Genomic DNA, 20,558 nt, shown 5'->3' on the forward strand with positions numbered 1-20,558 from the left:
TTGATCTTGTTTGTGTGTGTGTGACAAACTGGGGATCTACCACTACATCCTTTTATTAGGTCTTCTGGGTGTAGGTCTTGATAATGTGCTAACCTTGCTTTTAGTTTAGCATATTTCAACTTATATAACCCAAATTTCTTAAATCCCTTCACAAAAATTTACTGTTATTGAGTCTCCTGTGGATGGTTTATGAGTCTGGATTTTAAAGTCATTTTCTTTGAGACTCAACTTTTGGGTTCAACCTTTTACTGGGTAAGTAGGAACTCAACTAAAATGCTTTGGGGTTTTTTTCCTGTTTGGCCAGATCAGCTCATGTATTTTCTAGATTTAGTTAGTGCACGTTACAGAATGTCCCTAGCACCATATGCATTACGTCACTTTTAAGCAAGGGCAATTTTGGGGAGCACAGCTGTTATCTCAAACTTTCAGGCTTTCAGGCACTTCAGATAAGGAGCCTTTAGCCCTGCCCTTCCTGTGACAAGCAGTTGTGCCTCTGTCTTCGTCCTTGTAAGCCAGAAGACCTGTGGTGGAGGATCCTGGGACTTGGATTCTTAGCAAAACAGATATTTTTAGGTAAGTGCATGTGATTGTCTAACTGAATGTAGAATTTTTTATGTATTTGTTAACTACCTTAAATGGATTCAATTAGTTAGATGTTGAGAGGACACTGACAAATGAGATAACTAAACTTTGAGACATCAGAGAGCATTTCAGGAGAGGCTGGTGGCTAAGTGTGTTCTAGATCCATGCAATTCTCATTGCCTGTGTGGGTCCATCCAGGCAATGTGCAGATTTCCTCAGGAGTGCTCTGGCAGATTGCAGACACTCTGCAGGTGTCTGGCCCTGCAGGGTCATGTGAGCCCATGGGGAAGGTGCACTAATGCACCTCTCTGCTTGTGTCAGCAGTCTGCTCCCAGGCACTGACCTCCAGCTGTAACTGCAAAGTTATTATAGGCTGTAATAACATATCACAGCTCTAATCTAATCTCATCTCTACACAGTATAATTTAGCTATTAAGGTATAGTAAGCTAAAACCAGGAGTAACCAGGAAGAATTAGTATAGTCCATAGTACTGTTTTATTATGTAGTTCTATGATAAAGCTGTCCAGTTATAGTACAGTATAACCATAACAGGTATTTATGCCATTATGGTAGATTTTATTTATTTATTTATTTATTTATTATCAATTAATTGCACTATAATAGTACTATATAGAGAAGATGGAATTCTGATGCACAGGCTTTATCTTGCTGGGGGAAGCCCCTTGTGTGCACCACACAAACATACCAGAGCACTGCCCCAAAAATAAAGTAACATCTTGGCTTTGGAAAGCCAACTGCTGGCTTGAGAGCAGCCAAGTTTCTGTTTCATTTGTAGAATCTGTGTTAAGATCCCTGCAAGGCAAATTGAGCAACTGTTTGCTAGAAGAGTGGATCAGAGCTGGTCCTGCTGGATACATCATGGACTGCTCTGTGTCTCAGCCCTCCATGTGAAACCCTAACCATGTCTTAAAAAGAGAGAAAGAAAAATAAAGGAAAAAATCTTCATGATTAGGCATCTGAAGGATCAACAAAAATTACAGTTAACAAGCTTGTGTCCATTTACTGGGATCAATCCCCCAGAGAAGCAGGAGCTGAGCTGAAGCAGCAGCTGAGAGCTGTGAGGAGAACGGCTGCTCTGCCTTGGGTGTAATCAGCTTTTCTTGTTAATGGCTGAAATCCCCTGTAAGTCAGGAGCACGGAGATCTAGTGGCAGACCTGATCTGAAGTGCTCTGCATCCCCCTTTACCTGCTAACCCAATTGCTCTGGGTGCAGAGGAGTGGGGAAAGGGCCCTGCTGAGATAAACCATAAAGGGATGCAGGTGGTGAGAAACCTCTTTAATGAGCAAGAAATCAGATTTGCAGATATTTTAGGTGATTTTCATACTACTACATATATATAATGATCTGCCCAGCCTTGGATACAAAGGTCACCACTCCCATCCTGTGCAGCAGTGTGCCATGCCCAGTCCTGCCAGCCAGAAACACCTTGCTGCTCTGGTTTCTGCCACGCTCAGTCCATACCTTCAATCACTGTGGGGATTCACCCCTTTTGATAGCAAGGACCAGAATGTGCAGCAGAGCTGGTTTTCTGCAGGAGAGCACTGGGAATGGGAATCATACTGTGATGAGAACAATAATGCAGGAGGAAGGGGAAGGGAAGTGAAGGGGAAGGGGAAGCTAAGACTAGAGAAATGTGGTCCTTGGATTGGTTTGGCCTTGTATTGCAGTTTCCCAAACCTGGTGTCAAGAAAGCTTTTTTCCTCTAAATTCTTAACTGCCCTCTACAATGTTAAAAACGGAACATTTTTTATATGGTCAATTTTTATTCTTTCTGACCATCTTTCTCTATACACTTCAACTTAGCTAATAAAATTGTCATCCCATTTTACATTCAGAACTTGTTAGATGTTGAGAAACCTTGAAGGAATTCTTGCTTGCCTCAGAGCAGTTTCTTCTGAAATGTGGAAAAATTAACTCCCTGTACATACCAGCTTGTTTTAACAAAACCAGGACATCCAACCAAGTTCCTCTCAAAGCCTGGAAACTTAAAAAAAGCTCTATTGCCTCTCATAGCTGAGGAGTGGAGGGAAAATTGAGCTTCAGCCATCATCCTCCAGCCAGCCACTTGGCCTGGTTGTGATGGAAAAACAACTGCTCAGGACAAGTCAGAGCAGCCTGGGAAGCTGGAGCAGCAAACTGGGAGAACAACATGCCTTGTCCTGCCAGAGCTGAGTGCTGCCTGCCCTGCCTGGGCTCCAGGGGAACAGGATGGGCAACAGCTCTGAGAGGGCCTGGCCTCACATCACCAAGGCATTTCAAGGAGATTTAAACTAAGAGGTGATTTTGCCCTGAGTATCTTAAGCCTTTAAACATTATCTACTCTTAAGACAGGAAAACAGGTGTGGAGCAAGTACAGAAAGAGAAGGAGTGGCCAGAAAACTGATTCTGCAAAATATTCAGGCATATGCAGGGAGGAGGAGACTGGTGTGGGGCTGCACGTCTGACCAAACCAGACACTGGCTTCCAAGTGTCACTGGGGTCAGCTCAACTTTGGCTGCAGCATCTTCAAACTGTCAAGTAGCTGGAGCAAAGCACTTCTAAAAGAAACAGGAATTCCCCAAAATCACTGCTACATCAATATCAGCTAATACCTTAAGTGAATGTGTTTATCTTGCATTTTCTGTTTCTTAAGGATTAGCTGCCTTCTCTCATTTTGTATCCAAACATTTGGATTATTTGATAATTACATATTTATCAGCCAGTTCTTTCAAAGCAAGCTGAGTCATTTCTCTTGCACACACAAGTAAATAACAACTTATGGCCTGGTTAGCCTTTCCCAAATGACAAATTCCCTATTCTTTCTGTTCACTGACATTGCACCATCCCTGCCTGCAAGAGAACTGTGGCGAGACTGAAGGCTTCAAAAAAATGTCACTCAGGCACAGGCTCCACATTGAATGTATTTGCATACATTCCCCAGTGCTTGAACAATGGGGCTTGTTTCTTCTCTGCCAAGAACCAGTCCCATTCCTGGAAGTGCTCAAGGCCAGGTTGGACAGGGTTTGCAGGAACCTGGTGTCGTGGGAGGTGTCACTGTTCATTGCAGGGGAGTTGGAACTAGATAGCCTTAAAGGTCAGCTCCAAGCAATACTTTTCTCTGATTTCTTTTCCGTGTGGCTGTCGGAGGTTTCCCTCCTGATGTTGGCTTATTTGGTGAATTTGGTTGGGCACCACACGGGGCCGAAGCGCTCCAGTCCCACCGAGCGGCCGGGTGCGCTGTGCCGGAGCCAAAGTCTTAGCGGCGAATCGAAGGGAAGGAAAATCCCAAAAAAGGCCGGGGAGGAAGGAAACAGCGGAAACACTAGGAGGGAAAGTCCGTGAGTCAAGCAGTAGAGGCCGGAGTGAAAATGTGAGTTAACTCTCCTCCCCACTCCTCGCCCCTTCCACAGCTCCATTTTGCGGAGGGGAAGGCGAGGCAGGAGCGCGCAGCCCCGAGCGGGGCCCGGGGCCGAGCGGGCGGAGCGGAGCCCGCGCCCGGTGTGAGGGGCCGCGCGGGCGGGGCGGGGCGGGGCCCGCGCCCGGTGTGAGGGGCCGCGCGGGCGGGGCGGGGCGGGGCCCGCGCCCGGTGTGAGGGGCCGCGCGGGCGGGGCGGGGCGGGGCCCGCGCCCGGTGTGAGGGGCCGCGCGGGCGGGGCGGGGCCTGCGCCCGGTGTGAGGGGCCGCGCGGGCGGGGCGGGGCGGGGCCTGCGCCCGGTGTGAGGGGCCGCGCGGGCGGGGCGGGGCCCGCGCCCGGTGTGAGGGGCCGCGCGGGCGGGGCGGGGCGGGGCCTGCGCCCGGTGTGAGGGGCCGCGCGGGCGGGGCGGGGCGGGGCCGCACGGGCGGGGCGGGGCGGCGCTGAGGGGGCGCTGCCGGCACGCGCCGCGCGGGCGGGGCGGGGGCTCCCGGCGGCCTCGGCAAAGCGGGCGGGGCCCGGGACAATCTCAGCCGCCGCCGCTGGCTCTGCCGCCGGTTCTGCCTTTCCCTCGCCGCGCCGGCACCAGGTAACCCTCGCCGCGGCTCTCCCCGTCGCGCAGGGCCGGGCCGCGCTTCCCTGGAGGCGGCGGGGCTCCGCCCGCCCCGGCCGTTGCCAACCGCTCCCCGCCCGCGCTCACCCGTCCCCCGCCCGCCGCCGCCGCTTCCCGCCGGGCCGGGCCGGGGCCGCGTGTGGCGGCCGCCCGCCCGCGTGGGAGCCCCCGGGCGCGGTGTCGCGGGTCTGTGGCCTCCCCCGGGCGGGGGATCGGCGTGCCCGGCTCGGGCAGCGGCGCAGGGGAGGCGGCGGGGCGTGAGGCGCCGCGGGCTGGAGTCGCGGGGCGGGCGCTGACCCCTGGTTAGCCTGGAGTTCTGTCGGTCGGCGCTGTTCGCTGGGAGGAGGTAGAAACCTCAGCTGCCCCGGTCCCTCTGGGCCTGGCATCTGCAGGGTTTCCTTGTCAGAAGAAGCTATAACCTGCAGCTTTCCGCCCTGATTGTGAAAGGGCTGATAAGTGCGCGGCGGTGCCGGCGCTGGCCGCAGCTGCCGAGCCTTGGTGCAAAGGTAACGTGCAGTGCTGGGCGCTGTGCTCCGCTCTGGGTAGCGCACTGCACAGCCTGCCCTCGCTGTCCCCGCCTGTCACCTCGGGGCAGCTGCTCCTGTGGGGAAAGTGCTGTTCCACAGATGGCTTTTCTGCAGAAGAGTTTGTCATCGCTCGCCGAGTGAGTGACCGCTCGTGTTTTTACAGCAAAATGTGCTGTTTTAGTGCTGTGCTCCTTTCGAGGTGGTAGTGCTGAGTTCCTCATGCCGTGTTCACGTTTGGCTGCTCTTCAGTGACCACAGGGGTGGAAGTGTCAGAAACACTGGAGACAGCACCTGTTTTCTGACAGTTCCAGTGAGTTTTATATCTGCTAGGAAGAAAAAGTATTTGGTTTGCCTTATTTTATGTTCCTTATTTAATGTTACCCTACATTACAATAAAATAAATTTTAAAAATATATTGTTTATAATATATTATAGGGAAGGAAAATATTAGCCAGCAAATTCCGGGTTTCTGCAGCACTTGCAGGCCCTCCCACCATCTGATTTTCAGTTTAAAGTTATGCAAAAAGGAAGTTAAATATTTGCTAATTTTTTTTAATGTTTCAGTTCTTTGCAACTGACTATTCCAGGCTAATGCTTCTGTTGAATTTGCCAGTGAACCCTAATGTCTAATTCTTGCTTTTATCTATGGGAATGAATTACTAGTTGCTGATTTTCATACCAGTGTTATGGAAGTGAGTTCTTTGTCGTGAGTGAGCTGGACGGAGGGTTTATGGAGCAGCTTAGCAGGATTTTTACATTGATCTATTAGTAAATGCGGTGGTGTATAGATATCCTTAAATCTGCGGTGCGTGACTGGCTTGTAATTTGGTGATTGTAAGGTGTGGACGTTTAGGTGTCGCTTATAAAGAGTAAGATGTCGGGGTTTAATTTGATGGGGGTGTTTTATGGGGCAGGTGAAGCGTTCCAGGGCTCCTTTTGTTGTGAGCCGGCGGGCAGGGGCGCGGAGGCGCAGGGGTTAAGGCGGCGGGGTGGCCGGGCCGCCGCCTCCAGTGAATTCAAACCGGGCGAGTGACGGAGCGCGGGGGCCGGGCCGGGCTTTGTTGGGGCCGGGAGCCATTTTGGGCTGGATGGCCCGGCCTGTGCCGCCCGGGGCCGAGCGGGGCCGGGCCGGGCCCGGCGGAGCGCGGCCAGGCCCCGGCGGCGGTGCAGCGGCCCGGGCTCGGTGTGTGCTGCCAGCGTGTAAACAATGAGCGGCCACAATGACTGCTGGCAGTCCCTCCCCTTAAAAAGCCTTTCCGGAGGTACAGAATGTCACTGTGCACTGTCGCTGCTTCGTGGGGTTGGTTGGTAGTGCTGTAGTTTGACACCTGTGATTGGGGATTTCAGTGGTAACATCTAGTGTAAAATATCAATTCTATTACTTATGGGGTTTTTTAAAATTTATTTTTTATTGTTTGCTTTTGGGTCGCTCTTTTAAAGGAATAATAATGTTTCATGAATATATGTTTTAATAAAATCTTGATTTAGCTTGGAGCTCTTTGCTCTTCAGCCTGTTTAAACTAGTACTTGCTATGGTGAAACATCCTTTGTGGAGTATATTTATATTTACTCAGGAATTTGTGTTCTTTAACCAAATATGAAATCACTGTTTCGTTGGTTATTCTGAATAATAGAAGAAAATAAAAATTTAAGTTACAAGTAAAATATGGCTTGCTCTCAGGAACTGATGGAGTTTGCCTGTTCCAGTTTCATTGTTATTAATAGTTTGCCTAAATCTGTTTAGCATTGGTGACATTAAATGTGTTAAGTCATAGTGACTTAAACTTATTTGGCTTTAAAATGTGAGGATAGTAAAACTTCTATTTGAAGTAGTACTACCAATATCTAAGACTTCCTTGTATAATTTTTTTTTTATCCATTGTATTATAAAAAATTAAGACATGCTGTCTTGGGAATTTTCTCCTTCTCTAACAGACTTTGGTAAATGTTTCTACTCTGCCAGAGTCCCTTTTGTGAAATGGCAATTTACCACTTCCGTTGTTACAAAGGGTGTTCATGAGGAACTGCTGGGACAGTATGTCTGTAATAGTCTGTGTGCCCCAAAAGCCATCAGTGAGGGTTTGTGTCTGTCCCTGTGAGGTGTTCGTAGTGCATGGTCAGTGTTTGGTGCTGCTGCCTCTGCCTTGTGATGCTGCTGTGCATGAGGGCCACTTGTGGAGCATTTCATCATCTTCCCTGGAGCCAGGAGGCTTGCTGCCATGGTGCTAGGATTTCATTGAGGCTGGCTAATTGTGAAAGTTACTGTCAGATAGACAAGCTTTTTTGTTTTTTGAGCTAGTGGTGCAGCCACATGTCACTCAGAATGTTCAGAGTCCTTTGGAGACAGCCAAGGGCCTTGTGTGAAGGTAAATTCTGCTGCACTGATTACAGGAGTCCCTGAGCTTCCTTGTGTTCTGACAGTCATAATGTCTTCTCCTGCCCTTCTCCTGTGCTGATTTATTGTAACACAGGTTCAGTTTAATTGCAAGGGAGAGATAATGCTTAGGATGACTGTTGTGTCTGCTTCCCAAAAATAGGTAAATAATCCAGCTGTCTCCTCTGCAGGAACATGGAAGCTGGTGTGTAAGCTGAGGCCCACACAGTGTCTGCTTGCATTCCAGCACAACTGTGTGCTTCCCTTTAATTGACTGTGGGATGTCTTATCAAAGTGTTCTTATTACTTGGGTGTTTTATACAACTTGCACTGTACATCACCTAGTATTAGAAACAGATGTTTACGGGCTTCTGCAAAAGGGAAAAGAGCTATTTTGGAGTTTGGGACTAGTAATCTTGCAATAAAGCTGAGACTGAAAGTCTATGTGAAACTGAGTCCAGACAGATCTATGATACCTAAAGCAGAAAGGTGTTGGGCACCCACAAGTGTTCAAACTGGAACTAAGTACAGTGCCTGCCTCTCAGGTTCTCTGCCAAGTTTTGTGACTTAAAATTTTCAAAGTATTTTATTAGCATGTCTCTTTCTGTTCCAGTTGTATATGAAAATTTCATAAACAAGAAGAATGATAATACACAAAAAGTGGAGTGCTGTTAAATATGAGTGAGTCAATGTCCTCCGCCCACCCTGTGTCTGTTTTGTTATAAGGATGTAGAATATTTATAAATAAATTGGGTTGATCATTTGTTTTGAAGAGGTAGAAAACTAAGATTAAGCTGTTGAATTAAGAGTCTGGCTTAAAAATAATCCAGTTTCACAGTAAATTCTAGGTGCCTGTTTGGTGGTCATCTCTGAAGATGATTTTCAAATTCTGTTTAAGTCAGTTAAGCCTGTTTTGTTGCTTTGAAAAATTGAGTAGAGTTTTCTCCTCTTGAGTCAGAATTAATTTTAGAGCATCAGACAAGCAGTGAATCAAACCAAGCTCCTAAATCTTCTAAGTGTGGTGTTTAGATGGCAAACCTGATATCTTCACTGGAGAGCTGGTGCTATGAAACCCAGCTATTAATAGAGCTACGCCTAAGTACCTTCGAGGCTTTGCAGTTAGCACTGCCTTTGTCAAGCACGTATTTTATCTATAATAACTTAATGATACAATTAAAACCTTATCAAAGAAGAAATGTTGTTTATGTTCCAGCATTTGATTTATTCAGAAATCAAGTAAAGAGAGAACTGGTGGTGAAGGGGAAAAGAACAGGGAAGAAACTGAGCCAATGTGTTGTTTTTCAAACTCGGCTGTTGCCCTGCCCATATGGGCAGTGGAGGCAGGGAGGAGCTGGGGAGCTACTCAAAGCTCACTGGCATAGCTGAACTTTCCATGTGGGAAAATATTGCTGGGTGTCAGAAGGATTAGCTACTGAGTTGCCAGTTAAAAAACAGGTTTTATGATGAAATGATGCATGCTAAGCAGGCACATCAACTCCAGTGGAAACTAAACAAGGTTTTTCTACCTTGGGGGTTAAAAATCTTTATTGAGATGAATCAATTCAAACAGATCAACCTTAATAGTTTTCAATTTCAGTAGGCATATGTCTGAGAAACCTGTTTTGCTATTCTTTAATACAAATGCTCTCTGATGTTATCAGCATCCCTCATCTTGAAAAATCACTGTATTTCCACTTCCATTCCTGGGGAGCCATTGCTCTCTGGTCCCCATTTCCTGTGTGCTAAATTGAGCTCCTGTTTGTTGATAAAGTAAGGCAGCAGTTGTTACATATTCCAACAGAATTTGCTGCTCATTCTAGCAAAAGAATGAGACTGCTTTGCTAATACTTCCGCACTACTGATTTAAGCTTCCTGTAAACAAACAACAAATTTATGTACAAGTTAGTGAAAGCATTATGGCTCTGGGGCAAATGAAGTGAATGTAGAGGATCACTTAATGGGAATATGTTCTCTATAATACAAAAAAAAAAGTAAATAGCAAGAGGCTTTATTTTTCATTAACCCCACTTGGCATGGGAGGTGCTTGGATTCAGCAAGCTACAATGCTTAGGCCCGGAAGTTTTAATTTTTTTTAAGTCTTCACTAGTAATGGAAATATCCTCCTGCCTTACTGACCTCAGGATTTGGAGGCTACAGGTAGACTGACTAAGAGCATTTTAATGTTACGTGTCCAGATTTCTTTTGAGCTGCTTTTGCCTGTACCTGCTTTTTGTCTCTATTTCCTATGTACGTGTAGCTATATAAAATGAAAATGCTTATTTCAGAATAGGAAAGTGTCTCCAAAATGAGATGCTTGTTGATGTTATGATTATGAAAATTAGCTGGGGATATTTTTTATCCTGGTTTAGGTAGGTCATCACAGATGTGTGGAATATCTTTTACTGCAGTTGAAACAGGAGCCATAGATAATCTGAAAGTAGCCAGGATTCTGCCTTGCTAACCATGCAAATCCAAAATAGCCAAATCCCTATTTGTTAACTACAAATAAGCTATCATCCAAGAATCCTTTCCACAAAATTAAAAATTTTCTTTGGCTAATAAAACTGAGAAGGGCTAAAGGTTTTTTGCAAATACTTTGAAATTGTAAGTCAAATTGTTCATAGTACCATAAGCAGTCATCCATGCATCTCTGTGATGACAACGCCAGTTTTTATTTTCTTCCAAAAGCAATAATACTTTTTAAAGACCCCCATGGAAAGTTTTACAAGTGTTGCTTGGGTGGTTTTGATTTGGTAGTTTTGGCTTTGGGTTTATTGTTTTTTTGGAAGTGGATGGCACTCTGGAAAATGTGCCTAATTCTACCCTGTGAGTCACTTTGCACTTGGCTCTTTTGCTAGGGTGTGTATTCAGTGGTTTTAATGACAGGAATAAATTATGTGAAATGAAGGGTGCTCCCTCACTGCTTAGTGGATGGTATTCAAAAGTGCTAGAATAAAATCATTTGACTATATGTAAAAACTTTCTCAAGTTTCATCTGCATTATCCTTGGTGCACACAGCAGCTGTGCTGTGCTCAGAGGGCACTCAAAGCAAAACATGTTTTGAAGAGATCTCTGAAGCATGGCTGCTTCATGCTGCTAGTTCTGTAGATTCTTATACTTAGCTTCTTTAGGGGATACCAGCATAACGGAGTTCCTGTGGAAGTGTTGTAATTTGGTTGTGGTAAGAGTTTGGCTCATAACTGTCATGTTCCAGAGAACTTGGAAATAGCTGAAAATAGAGTAGCATAAGGAAGGTCACAGTCAGAAGTAACCCTGAGCTTCCTGTAGTGATAAGGGATATCTGGCACTAGGAGCAATACTACTCCACTTCTGAGAGCTCCATGTTTCTGGTAACAGATCTTTTATTTCAATGCTTAAAAACACAGGCTGAACAGTGCAAGGGCTCCTAGATTGACTTAACATAATTTTAAGTCATTGCATTGCTTTATTTTCACCTTTTACAGTATGATTTGAAACTGTCAACATGGACTTTTCACGTCTACACACGTACACCCCTCCCCAATGTCTGCCAGAGAACACTGGCTATACATATGCACTCAGGTGAGAACCCTTTTCTTCTTGTAGACAAACTGTCTTTTCTCTCAATGTTGCTAATCCTGGAGAGCTGAGCTTTCATGGTAAGTAGCTGACTTCTTTGAAGAAGTGGGCTTTTTCTAGTCTGCTTTGTAAACAAGTGCTGTGTCCTAACTGGAGGAAAGAAGATGTTGAACTAACAGGACAATGACTAAGATGATGACTCAGTGTTTATTAGTTGCTATGAATAACTTGTGTCCGCCTAGTTACAACTGCTGTTGGATTTCTATAAATATGTCCTCAAAATTCTTCGATGTTTTGTGTCTTGTAACTTTGGTGTGTGCTTTCTTTTGTGACTTGGGACCATTTTCACTTTAAAACACTGATTTTTGTGCACTTACTGTCGCTAGTGTGGGACTTGGCTGGAAATAACATATTGATTACTTCTTTTAGCAAAGCTGCTTGTTGGGTGAATGTAAAATCTATGTTCTAATGAACTTGCTTTTTTGTATCCTTGTCTTGTATCTTCTGATGATCTTGTTTTTTTTCTTGTATCTTTGTTTTTCTTAAATCTCTTCTGTTTTCTAAAAGCTAACTAGTGTTTGGTAGTTTTTATATTATGTATTCAGAGCAAGTGTTTTGATGCCTATTTTGAGTTTTTTAGTATTAATATAGCAGATTGTTGCTCTTAATCTGTTGAGCTTTTCCTGCTGTTGAGATATATACTTCAAAATATATCAATGAACCTGAGTTACTGGTTTAGCTAAGTTTAAGTTTAAAAAAATGATTGTTCCTTAGGATGCAGGATGAGATCTGCTTTTCTATTCCCTCTGTTTATCATTATTATGTATTGTTATTAATATCAAGTATAGAGATTGGAGAATACTTGGCTACTTGCCAATAAAACAGAAGTTGGCAAAACTGTAGCATTAAGAGATTACTGAGTTAATACTCTTCTTTTGTGTGCTCCAAAACTGTATGTTTCCATTTTCTGTTGGGCATCTTGAGGGGTTGTTTTGTTGTTGGTGTTTGTTTTAGCTATAGCCTGGTGTCAGTTGTATTGCCAAATGTGATGTGGTTTATGTTGCATCAATTGAATTGCAATTTTTCCTGAATTTTATGAAAAACTATTGGTAAAATGTTGGTTAAATACAAGTGAGTTTTCCAATTTTAAGAAAAGTATGCTGGCAATGAAAGTGATCGCTGTGCCTTGTATCCAGCAGCAATTTCACTTCTGTATTACTCAGTGGGTTTAGTTACCTTTGAGTTGCAAATGTACCTTAGAGATTGGCTGAAATATTGTAACTCCTGACTGGTTAAATTCCTGGGGTATTCTTGTCCAAAATTCTCATCCATTGAAACAGTGGGCAAGTAGAAAGGAAGATGCAGAATGATAAATCCTATTGGATATCTGGAGGATATTTCAGTATGACTTTGGTGGGGTTTATTTAGGGGACAACCCAGTGTTTGTCTTGCTACATAAATGAAGACTGCTCTGCAAAACTGAGAAGTTGTGAAGGGACTATATGTCCTGAAACTTTCCAGCTTGCCATTTCACTTTGCTAAACTATTAGGTATAGGTATTTAGAAATGGATAGAGCTGGGTAAGATGAAATTTAATAACTGAATCAGTGAAGGCCAGTGTAGTTAAATTAGCTTGAAGTTAATTCATTGTCATTCTTCCTTATGTAAAAAAGAAGGACTGGCAAGCTCTTGCTTTAAAATTGTGTGAAGCCCCAAATATTAAAATAATGGGGGAAAACTACTTGGTACACTGACATGACACTGCTCTCAGGGTGTCAAGAGAATAAACTACAGTTCTTTGTGCAGACTCTTGCTGTGTATGTGCAGAATAACATCTATTATTGTAGCTTTTCTTCCTCTGGGTTAAACAATATTTGAAGACTCTGAGAAAAGGGAGAATTGCTAATCAGAAATATTTTCATGTTGAAATTTGTTTTTCTTACCCCTCACCTTGTGTTTGTTTTGCTTATATTCAAATCTGGTTTTTCTGCCTTTGACAATTTAATCTTTACTGAATCTTTTCTTTAAAGAAATTGGCTTGGGATGTAGCCCTGCAGAAAGCAGTACAGTGAAGTTTGATACCACAAAGCTATTAATAGAGTTGGCCATGACTTATTAATAGAACTTATATTAATACTCACTGGAATCACTCTGTGTTCATAGCCGTAGTGCTTCTACTCCTCCAGCCCAAATCAGAAAAACATTTAACTGATATACCTAAATAATCTTTATCCTCCTCCAAATGCAAGTCAAACTTGTGAATCTCACCCACCTGCCAACATGTAATTTACACCTCATTCTTACAACGGATCTTTCTTTTTAGTCACCATCGTCTTTTGAATTGTGTTGTCAGTTTGGGTTCCTTTAACACTTCTTTACGAATATGGGTTAAATCAATGAGTATTTGGTTTGATTTTCTTTTTCTGTGTCAGAGCATTCAATTGGGGTGCAATTTTCTGCACAGTAATTGTATAAAATCCTTTGAGGTTTTTAACTGTGTTCTGGGACTGACTGAGGAAATAACTAAACAATTCAAGGTAGTGTCCTCAGTCACTTAATGTAAGTAATGCCCTCTGGTTAGAAAGCCTGTCAGTGTTTTTGTACTGGTTATATGTCTGTCCATGTTGGAAGATGTCTGTTCAGTTGTACTTCTGTAGGTGTATTTCATGTGCCTATTATCCTGAATAGTCATGAATATCATTGCCTATTTCATTCCAAGGAGTATTTAAAAATAAATTACACTTAAGGTCCTTCAGACAAGCTATAACCATGCTAAAATTGGCAGACCTCATTCTCATTCCACTTATTTGAAAAATAACCCACTGAAGTCTGGGACATTCTTGTTCTGTAGAAGCTGATGTGAAGGAGGTATCAAGAATCTGGAAATGTAAGAGTAGATTCAGTCACCAGCTCTGCCAGCAGCCATGGGAGCTGTTTGCTGGGGGAAGGAACCAGTCCTCACTGTTTGCAGAGGTTATCCAGGAGTGTAGGCTAATTGCATCCCACCTTTAGGTGTTTCTTGGTTAGCTGTACATATTGCATAGGAGGACATCAATGTACATGTTCAGTCCTGGCCCTTAAAAGAAAGGTTTTTTTAATTTACAGCAGTCTTCTCTGTAGAAGAGAAAAGGCTGTTTTCCAAAGCTTGGAAAGTGAGATGGCAAGTTAGGAGACTCTAGGTACTGTCCTGCAGCCAGAGGACTGATAATGTGAAGAGAATTATTGCCCTATGTGAGAGACAAGCCCCTTTTTTTGAAGAGGAAAATATTCTATAATGATTTGGTGGGTTTTTTTAGATAGTGGAGCCCAACTTCAAGCTATTTATTCAACTCACATTGATATAAATGCTCATTGAGATACTTGGCAACAGCAAGTGTTCATAAACAGAAACAAATTGACGCTGGTCACAGCTGTCAGCTTGTTCTGTGTACTTTGTGTTCTTGTGAATTGAGTATCTGTAAGAAACGTGGGGTGAAGATGAGGAAAAGCAAGTGCGTAGTGCCAAATGTAAATAGCAAAACTGAGTTCTGAAACAACTGTTTGGGAGGGACTCAATAGAAAACTGTTGTGGCTCTGACCCTTTCAGAATAACAGCAAGAGGAGCCACATTTAACCCATATTCTCACTTCACATCTGTCAGAGTATGAGTCATCTATGCTTAGCATTTTTGAAAAATTAAACTCTTTAGTCTACAGTTGTTTAAGTATATGGGAAAATGTGTTATTTCTTCTCCCTCTTCCAGCCAAATGAAAGCAAGGATTAACAAGCCTAATGTATGTAGTAATTTATGCTGGGTTTGTTAAGTTGTGCTGGTGCTCCTGCCTTGCACAGGGTTACACTGCACGTGCCAGCAATTATCAGGGCAGAGCAGTGAGATCCAGCACACGGAACCAAAGCCCTGCCATCAAATCTGTGCTCCTCTGGGCAATAGAAGCAGCTACTTTGGACAGACTCTGGTCTGCCCTTGTGGGCTTAATGCCCAGCTGGTGCTGGAGCCATGAGATGTTTTCAGACAGACTGTTGTCTATGTTAGTTTTTAGCCAAAAGAAATGCAGCTGACGTGCTCTGACAACCCCATCTTACATACTTTACTTTGCATTGAGGAGCGATGAAGAAACTGACTTCAAAAGCACCACCTTGTCAGAATCACCACATTGCTGTAAGTGTAGCTTCAAGGCCTTCTGGTGTTAATTTAATTGTATGCCAAAGCAATACAATACTCACCATATTATTACTTTGTGATGATCTGAGGTCTTTAATGATTGTGTGAGAAATTTTTCTATTGAATCATTTTACACAAATGTACTTTATAGTAGCTGTTTGTATGTATTTTTTTCAAATACAGGTTGCACAGTAGAATCTACTCAGATCTAATTTGCTTGTTTGTTTTTGGAGGAGCTGCTGTTGTAAACAATTCTTTGCTTATCTCTTCTTTTAAAAAAACAAAACCCCCAGGAGTGCTGAAGTGCTGTTATGTCTCTGTATATCCCTGTGGCCCAAGAAGGGACAGAGTCCTTATGCAAGCTGGCCTAGAGCACTTAGCATTTGGATGCTGTGGGTCACAGGGCTGAGCAGTTCTAGAACCTGACCTGCTGTGCAGTGCCCTGTGCCAGCAGCCACTGCTCACTTACATAACTGAATGTTTCCTTTGGTTGTAAGTATGAGAATTCTGCTTTAGGCTAAACTGCTTTGGTAAATGTGTTTCCTGCAGACTCCTCAGCTTAATCTGTTTGTGTTTGCCTTGTGTTGCTGCTTTGTCTTCACTGTAAGTTTTCAGGAAGGCTGAGAGAATGACGTGTTGAAATGTGGAGTTCCTGGGGTAACAGTGTGAAGGTTATCTATGTGTAAACTTGCCTCGGAGGAGAAAACCACATTGAAGTCTCTAAACATTTTTTGTTAGTTTGGAGCTAAATATTTCTAATGGTTTGCATTAAATTAAGAAATTTTTTTAAAGCACTTTTTAAAAAAAAGAAGTAATGGTAGCTAAACTGAAATAGCTAAAGTAGGGAAGTCTTTAAGTGTCTTAAAGGGAGGAAGTTCATACTTGTTCAGAGATGGAAATTCAGAGTAATCTGGCATATGGATCTTCATTTCTCAAAACAAGGACTTGTCAAACAGAAAATCGACAAAAAGACTGAAAATTAATCTTTGCTGTGCAACTTGGAGTGTGTCATTTTTAATTTACTCTTAGGTGTGGTGAAGAAACTGTCATGAATGGCCTTCACTCTCAGATTGGTTCCAAAAGAATGAGTGCTTGCTCTGGCTAAACTTTGCTTGTGGTTTCCATGGTGGTTGTTTCTTTTTGTGACTTGCTTTCATTTGTAGAACTCACAATATGAATTGCTGAGAAGAACCTTGAGTATCTACAAATATCTAGATTATTTGGGTTATTTGGTATATCTTGTGGGGATTGTACCATAACCCTGAATAAACTGCATTTAACAGAAACTTGGACTAGCTTAAAGAACATATTTGTTACCAGGCTAAAAATTCTCCCAATAACTTTGCTGTTCTTATTTAACTGCAGTTCGAGTTATTCTTCATCTGCTTTGGATTTTGAGACTGAGAACAAAATAGATCCAGTGTTTGATTCACCCAGAATGTCACGGCGTAGTTTACGGTTGGCTGCTGGAGGATACAGTAAAGCAGATGATGGACAGAGTGACTCCCTTCATGACAGCTCTTACGCTGGAAACCTGTCTTTCAGGGATCAGTCTAAGTAAGCACTTTTAGTCATCTCAAGTAAATCCTGAGTCTTACTGTTTGAACAAATAATGCAAAATGGTTACCTACAGGTCTTACATTTTGTTCTTGGTGTTTACTGCCATACTCTGAAATTTACGTTTGGTGTGTGATTTGCAATGACAATTTTTTACAAAAATCTTTGTCAAAATACAGGTGCATGAAGGCGAGGACTTCCTTTTAAACCTTCTTTGCTCTGTTTAGTCACATCAGTGTTGAAATAACTGTTTATTCATTTATTAATAAAGTGAGACAGTAACAGAAATGTGTCTTTAGTGCTATGTCTTACTTGCCTTTGTTTCCTAGGGTGGTAAAGCAACGCAAAAGTATGAACAAACAGTCTGGCAGTGGAAGACATGTGCCAAGGAAAAATCTGTCCAGCTCATCTATTTTTAGCCAGAGCAGTTTCAATAGCCATGCCAGTGATACATCAATGATATCTACTATATTGGATGAGTCTCTGATTCGGGAACAGACAGAAGTTGATCATTTCTGGGGTAGGCAATAATTGCTATTGCTTGTATCAAACTGTGCAAACTGTTTGGTTTGTGTATAAATGTATGATCTTTGCCCCACCTCTTGTCCATCCTACCCCTAAATGTGTGTGCACTTGCACTTCTGATTTAGGGAGTCTCCTTGCTAAGATTTTCCTGGAACCTTCTTTCTTCAATGACAAGAAAATATGAGAGTGGTCTACATAAAGTATTGTCTATGTGAAGTATTGTGTAGAACCAGACCAGCAATTTGTTATATCTCCCAATTCAGACTGTTTGTTGCTAGTCAGAATAATTGTGACCTTCCCAGAGTCCTAATGGGAAGAATTGTATCAAACTTGGTAGAACCCATTCTAAATTTTAGATAACTTGGCTCTTAAAACAGAATTTTAAATACAGTAGTATCAAAGTAGTTATCAAGCAGCAGAAGCATTGTAAGCTTGTAATTAGTGGCTTTAATGTCTGGTGGGAACTAAGTCAAGGTGCAGTTGGCATTCATGTTACTTTGTCTGCCCATTCTGTTGTGGGATGATTGTCACAAGTATTACCCTACTACAGTAAGGTCTGGATAGATGTTTCTCTACTGGGCTGCAAAATATGTTAAATGCTTACTGTAGAGAGACTTTCTTTGAAGTCTTAAAATTAGTGTGACTTCTAACTTGAGTTTGTCAGATACTGTAATTCAGTTCAGGTCTTTCTTATATTTGGGACCAATTTTTTTTTTTTTTTTTCTTTGCAGGCCTTGATGAAGAAGGTGACCCCAAAGGTAAACTACACTTGGCTTTTCCTTCCACATCGTTTCTGTGTGGCAGGCAGAGTGCAGGCAGTGCTGACAGGGGTGTGCTGGGTGTTGTGCTCTGTTTCCAGGCAGTGACTCCGCGCTGCTGCAGGGGAACGGGGGCATAGCAGCAGCAGCAGAGCTGCAGCCCACGCTGAACGGCTACACGTGCAGCGACTGCAGCATGCTGTCAGAGAGGAAGGAGGTCCTCACTGCCTACTCAGCTTCCCACGTGCCATCCTCCAGGATCTACACTAGGGACAGGAGCCAGAAACATGCATCTAGTAAGTTACTTTCTCTTCATTTCTACCTAGTGTTATTTAATTACCTGTCCTACCCTGATGAACTTGCCAGTAACTCAATTCTAGAGATCAGCTTATATGAAATACTTTTTTCTGTATCAGTTGAAATTTTATGTACTTGTTGATTCTGATATATAGTAATATACTGATTTTTGGTGCTGTTATAGGAATCAACCAATTACAAAATTAAAATGCTCTGATATCTTAAGTTATAAAATTATTTGGCCAGCCAGCACTGATTGTAAGTCTCCTAATCTGACATCACATATGTGTGGCACTACCTATGAAATATTTGGTCCTGATTTTCACATACAAACTTTCTGTGCTTTTTTTGTAAATTTTTTATCCCTTACATGATTTGAATATTCAAGGCTGACTAAAATTGTTGCTTTGCAGTGCTTATACTATCAAGAGAATCTCTGAGAGGGTTTTCTACTTCCTGCTTCCTTTTTTTCTTCTCTTTTAGCCTTGCAGTTTTTATAGTATTTCTAAAAGCTATACCTCAACCATATGAAAAATTGATCTCCAAAGGGAAAAGTGATTCCAAATAGTCACTCTAGTGACTACATTCCAAGAGCTTGAAAGATTGAGTCTGTGTAAATAAAGTTCTGCTTTTCCAAGACAATCTCTGTTCAGTGGATTGTTTCCCTCATTGTCTTGTCTGAGTCTGCCTTTTGCACCTGGAGTTTCTTGATTACTGGTAGTCCTCAGTAACCACAGAGAATTTGTTTCCTTAATGACCTTGAATTAGAAAGGAGCCAAATCTGGAATTCTGTTGGTTTGTTAGTCTTGAATGAAGTTTGTTTTCAGTACAAGAGAAAGGAACTTGAGAGAAAGAGAAAGTTTGTTTGAGCTATGTGATGTGACTTCAAATATTTGAGTATAAGTATTTCTTTTTAGTGTGTAGCACAGGGTGGAAATCTTTTGACTTGGAACAGTCACCTAAAGTGGCACTGCATGAAAACTTTCCATGCTCCTGAGTTTGTATTCAAGCAAGAGAATTTTCCTCATCTTTGTACTTTCCTTTGAACTTTAATCTAGAGGCTTGAGTCAAACTTTGGGGGTGAGTGGGGTAAGGCACACACGGTCACGTCAGGTTTTTGGGATGTGGCTGAGTCTAAGACAGTGGCAGTGGTGGATTTTGGCTTTGTTCCTGTGGCTCTGGAGAAGGGTGTGTCTTTAGCAGGCAGACCACTGTAGGAACTTCCTGATGTAACATCAGGGAGGATGGTGAATGGTCCTCACTCCTTCAAATCCAGAATAACACTATAGTGTCTCTTGGGAACTGTGACCCCAAAATCAGGATCAGTAGTTCACATCAGGTAGGAATTCTGGGTTAAGCAGGGAATTCATTGCTCCTTAGAGTTTTGTATTCTCACTAAGCAAAGCTGTCCTTGCTGAAGTTATACATTTTGCCCTGAAGTCATTATCCAGTTTGTGTAGTTCTTACAAAAGCTTTGATGCAGTATCTAACATACACAGACTTTTCATACCATACTTCCTGAAGTTTCACACTCTTGGCTAAACAAAGACTTTCCCTGCTTTGTCCTCACTCTTACACAAGCTAATGGTGACCAACAAACAGAAGTACATATTTCTATGGATGAGTAATTTGTATTCACACTGTTTTTTTCAATAGGAGGAACGTATTTCTACATGAGTAAGATTCTACGATTGGTCAAAAATACTGCAGCATCTTTTGCATCACTATTAGTGCAACTATTTCAAATGGTTTTGCTGAAGCTGGGTTATGAATATAAAGGTACCTTTTCAGTTGTCTTCCTTGGTCTGCAAACAGAGAATTTGTGTATTGGGTTTTTTTCTTCTGGACTTCATCTTTGGCACTATGGTGTTCTTCTTCTATAGTCTTTTGGCTGGCTCCTGTCTTTCTCAGTTTTTATTATTACCTCACTTTTCATCCCTTTCCTCTCTTTTGAAAGTATCAAGATGCCTTTATATGAGATCTACATTTGATTTTACTAGAAAGTTGTAGAGAGTAATTTTTGAATGGAGAAACTTGATTTTTAAAAACTGTGGTGGTGATAGTATCAAATTCTAATTTTTCAATGTCTTTAGGTCTCTTATCACCCTTAAACCTGCTGTGAACTTAAAGCTTTTTCAGATCTGTCTTGCAAAACTTCTCTCATCACTCTGCACTACTTTAGAACACATCT

General features: G+C 42.5%; 1 protein-coding gene across 9 annotated transcripts in view; it reads left to right on the forward strand.

Moving 5' to 3' along the window:
• The first annotated feature begins 479 nt into the window (after window positions 1–479).
• SUN1 (Sad1 and UNC84 domain containing 1) overlaps window positions 480–20,558 on the forward strand; it is a 32,838-nt gene continuing 12,759 nt past the window's right edge. For 2 of the 9 annotated variants that reach the window (XM_056503740.1, XM_056503747.1), the window contains exons 1-7: window positions 482–573; window positions 10,975–11,071; window positions 16,596–16,787; window positions 17,117–17,307; window positions 18,044–18,070; window positions 18,172–18,366; window positions 20,024–20,146. In XM_056503740.1, the coding sequence (XP_056359715.1) occupies window positions 10,995–11,071; window positions 16,596–16,787; window positions 17,117–17,307; window positions 18,044–18,070; window positions 18,172–18,366; window positions 20,024–20,146 (805 nt within the window). In that variant the 5' untranslated portion in view covers window positions 482–573; window positions 10,975–10,994. Of the gene's footprint in view, window positions 574–3,731; window positions 3,955–4,447; window positions 4,585–4,845; window positions 5,446–6,303; window positions 6,398–10,974; window positions 11,072–16,595; window positions 16,788–17,116; window positions 17,308–18,043; window positions 18,071–18,171; window positions 18,367–20,023; window positions 20,147–20,558 lie in introns of those variants that run through there. The other 7 variants (XM_056503742.1, XM_056503743.1, XM_056503746.1 and 4 more) reach the window with 7 other exon arrangements.

The sequence above is a fragment of the Oenanthe melanoleuca genome, chromosome 14 (genome assembly GCF_029582105.1).
Source record: "Oenanthe melanoleuca isolate GR-GAL-2019-014 chromosome 14, OMel1.0, whole genome shotgun sequence".
Classification (NCBI taxonomy): domain Eukaryota; kingdom Metazoa; phylum Chordata; class Aves; order Passeriformes; family Muscicapidae; genus Oenanthe; species Oenanthe melanoleuca.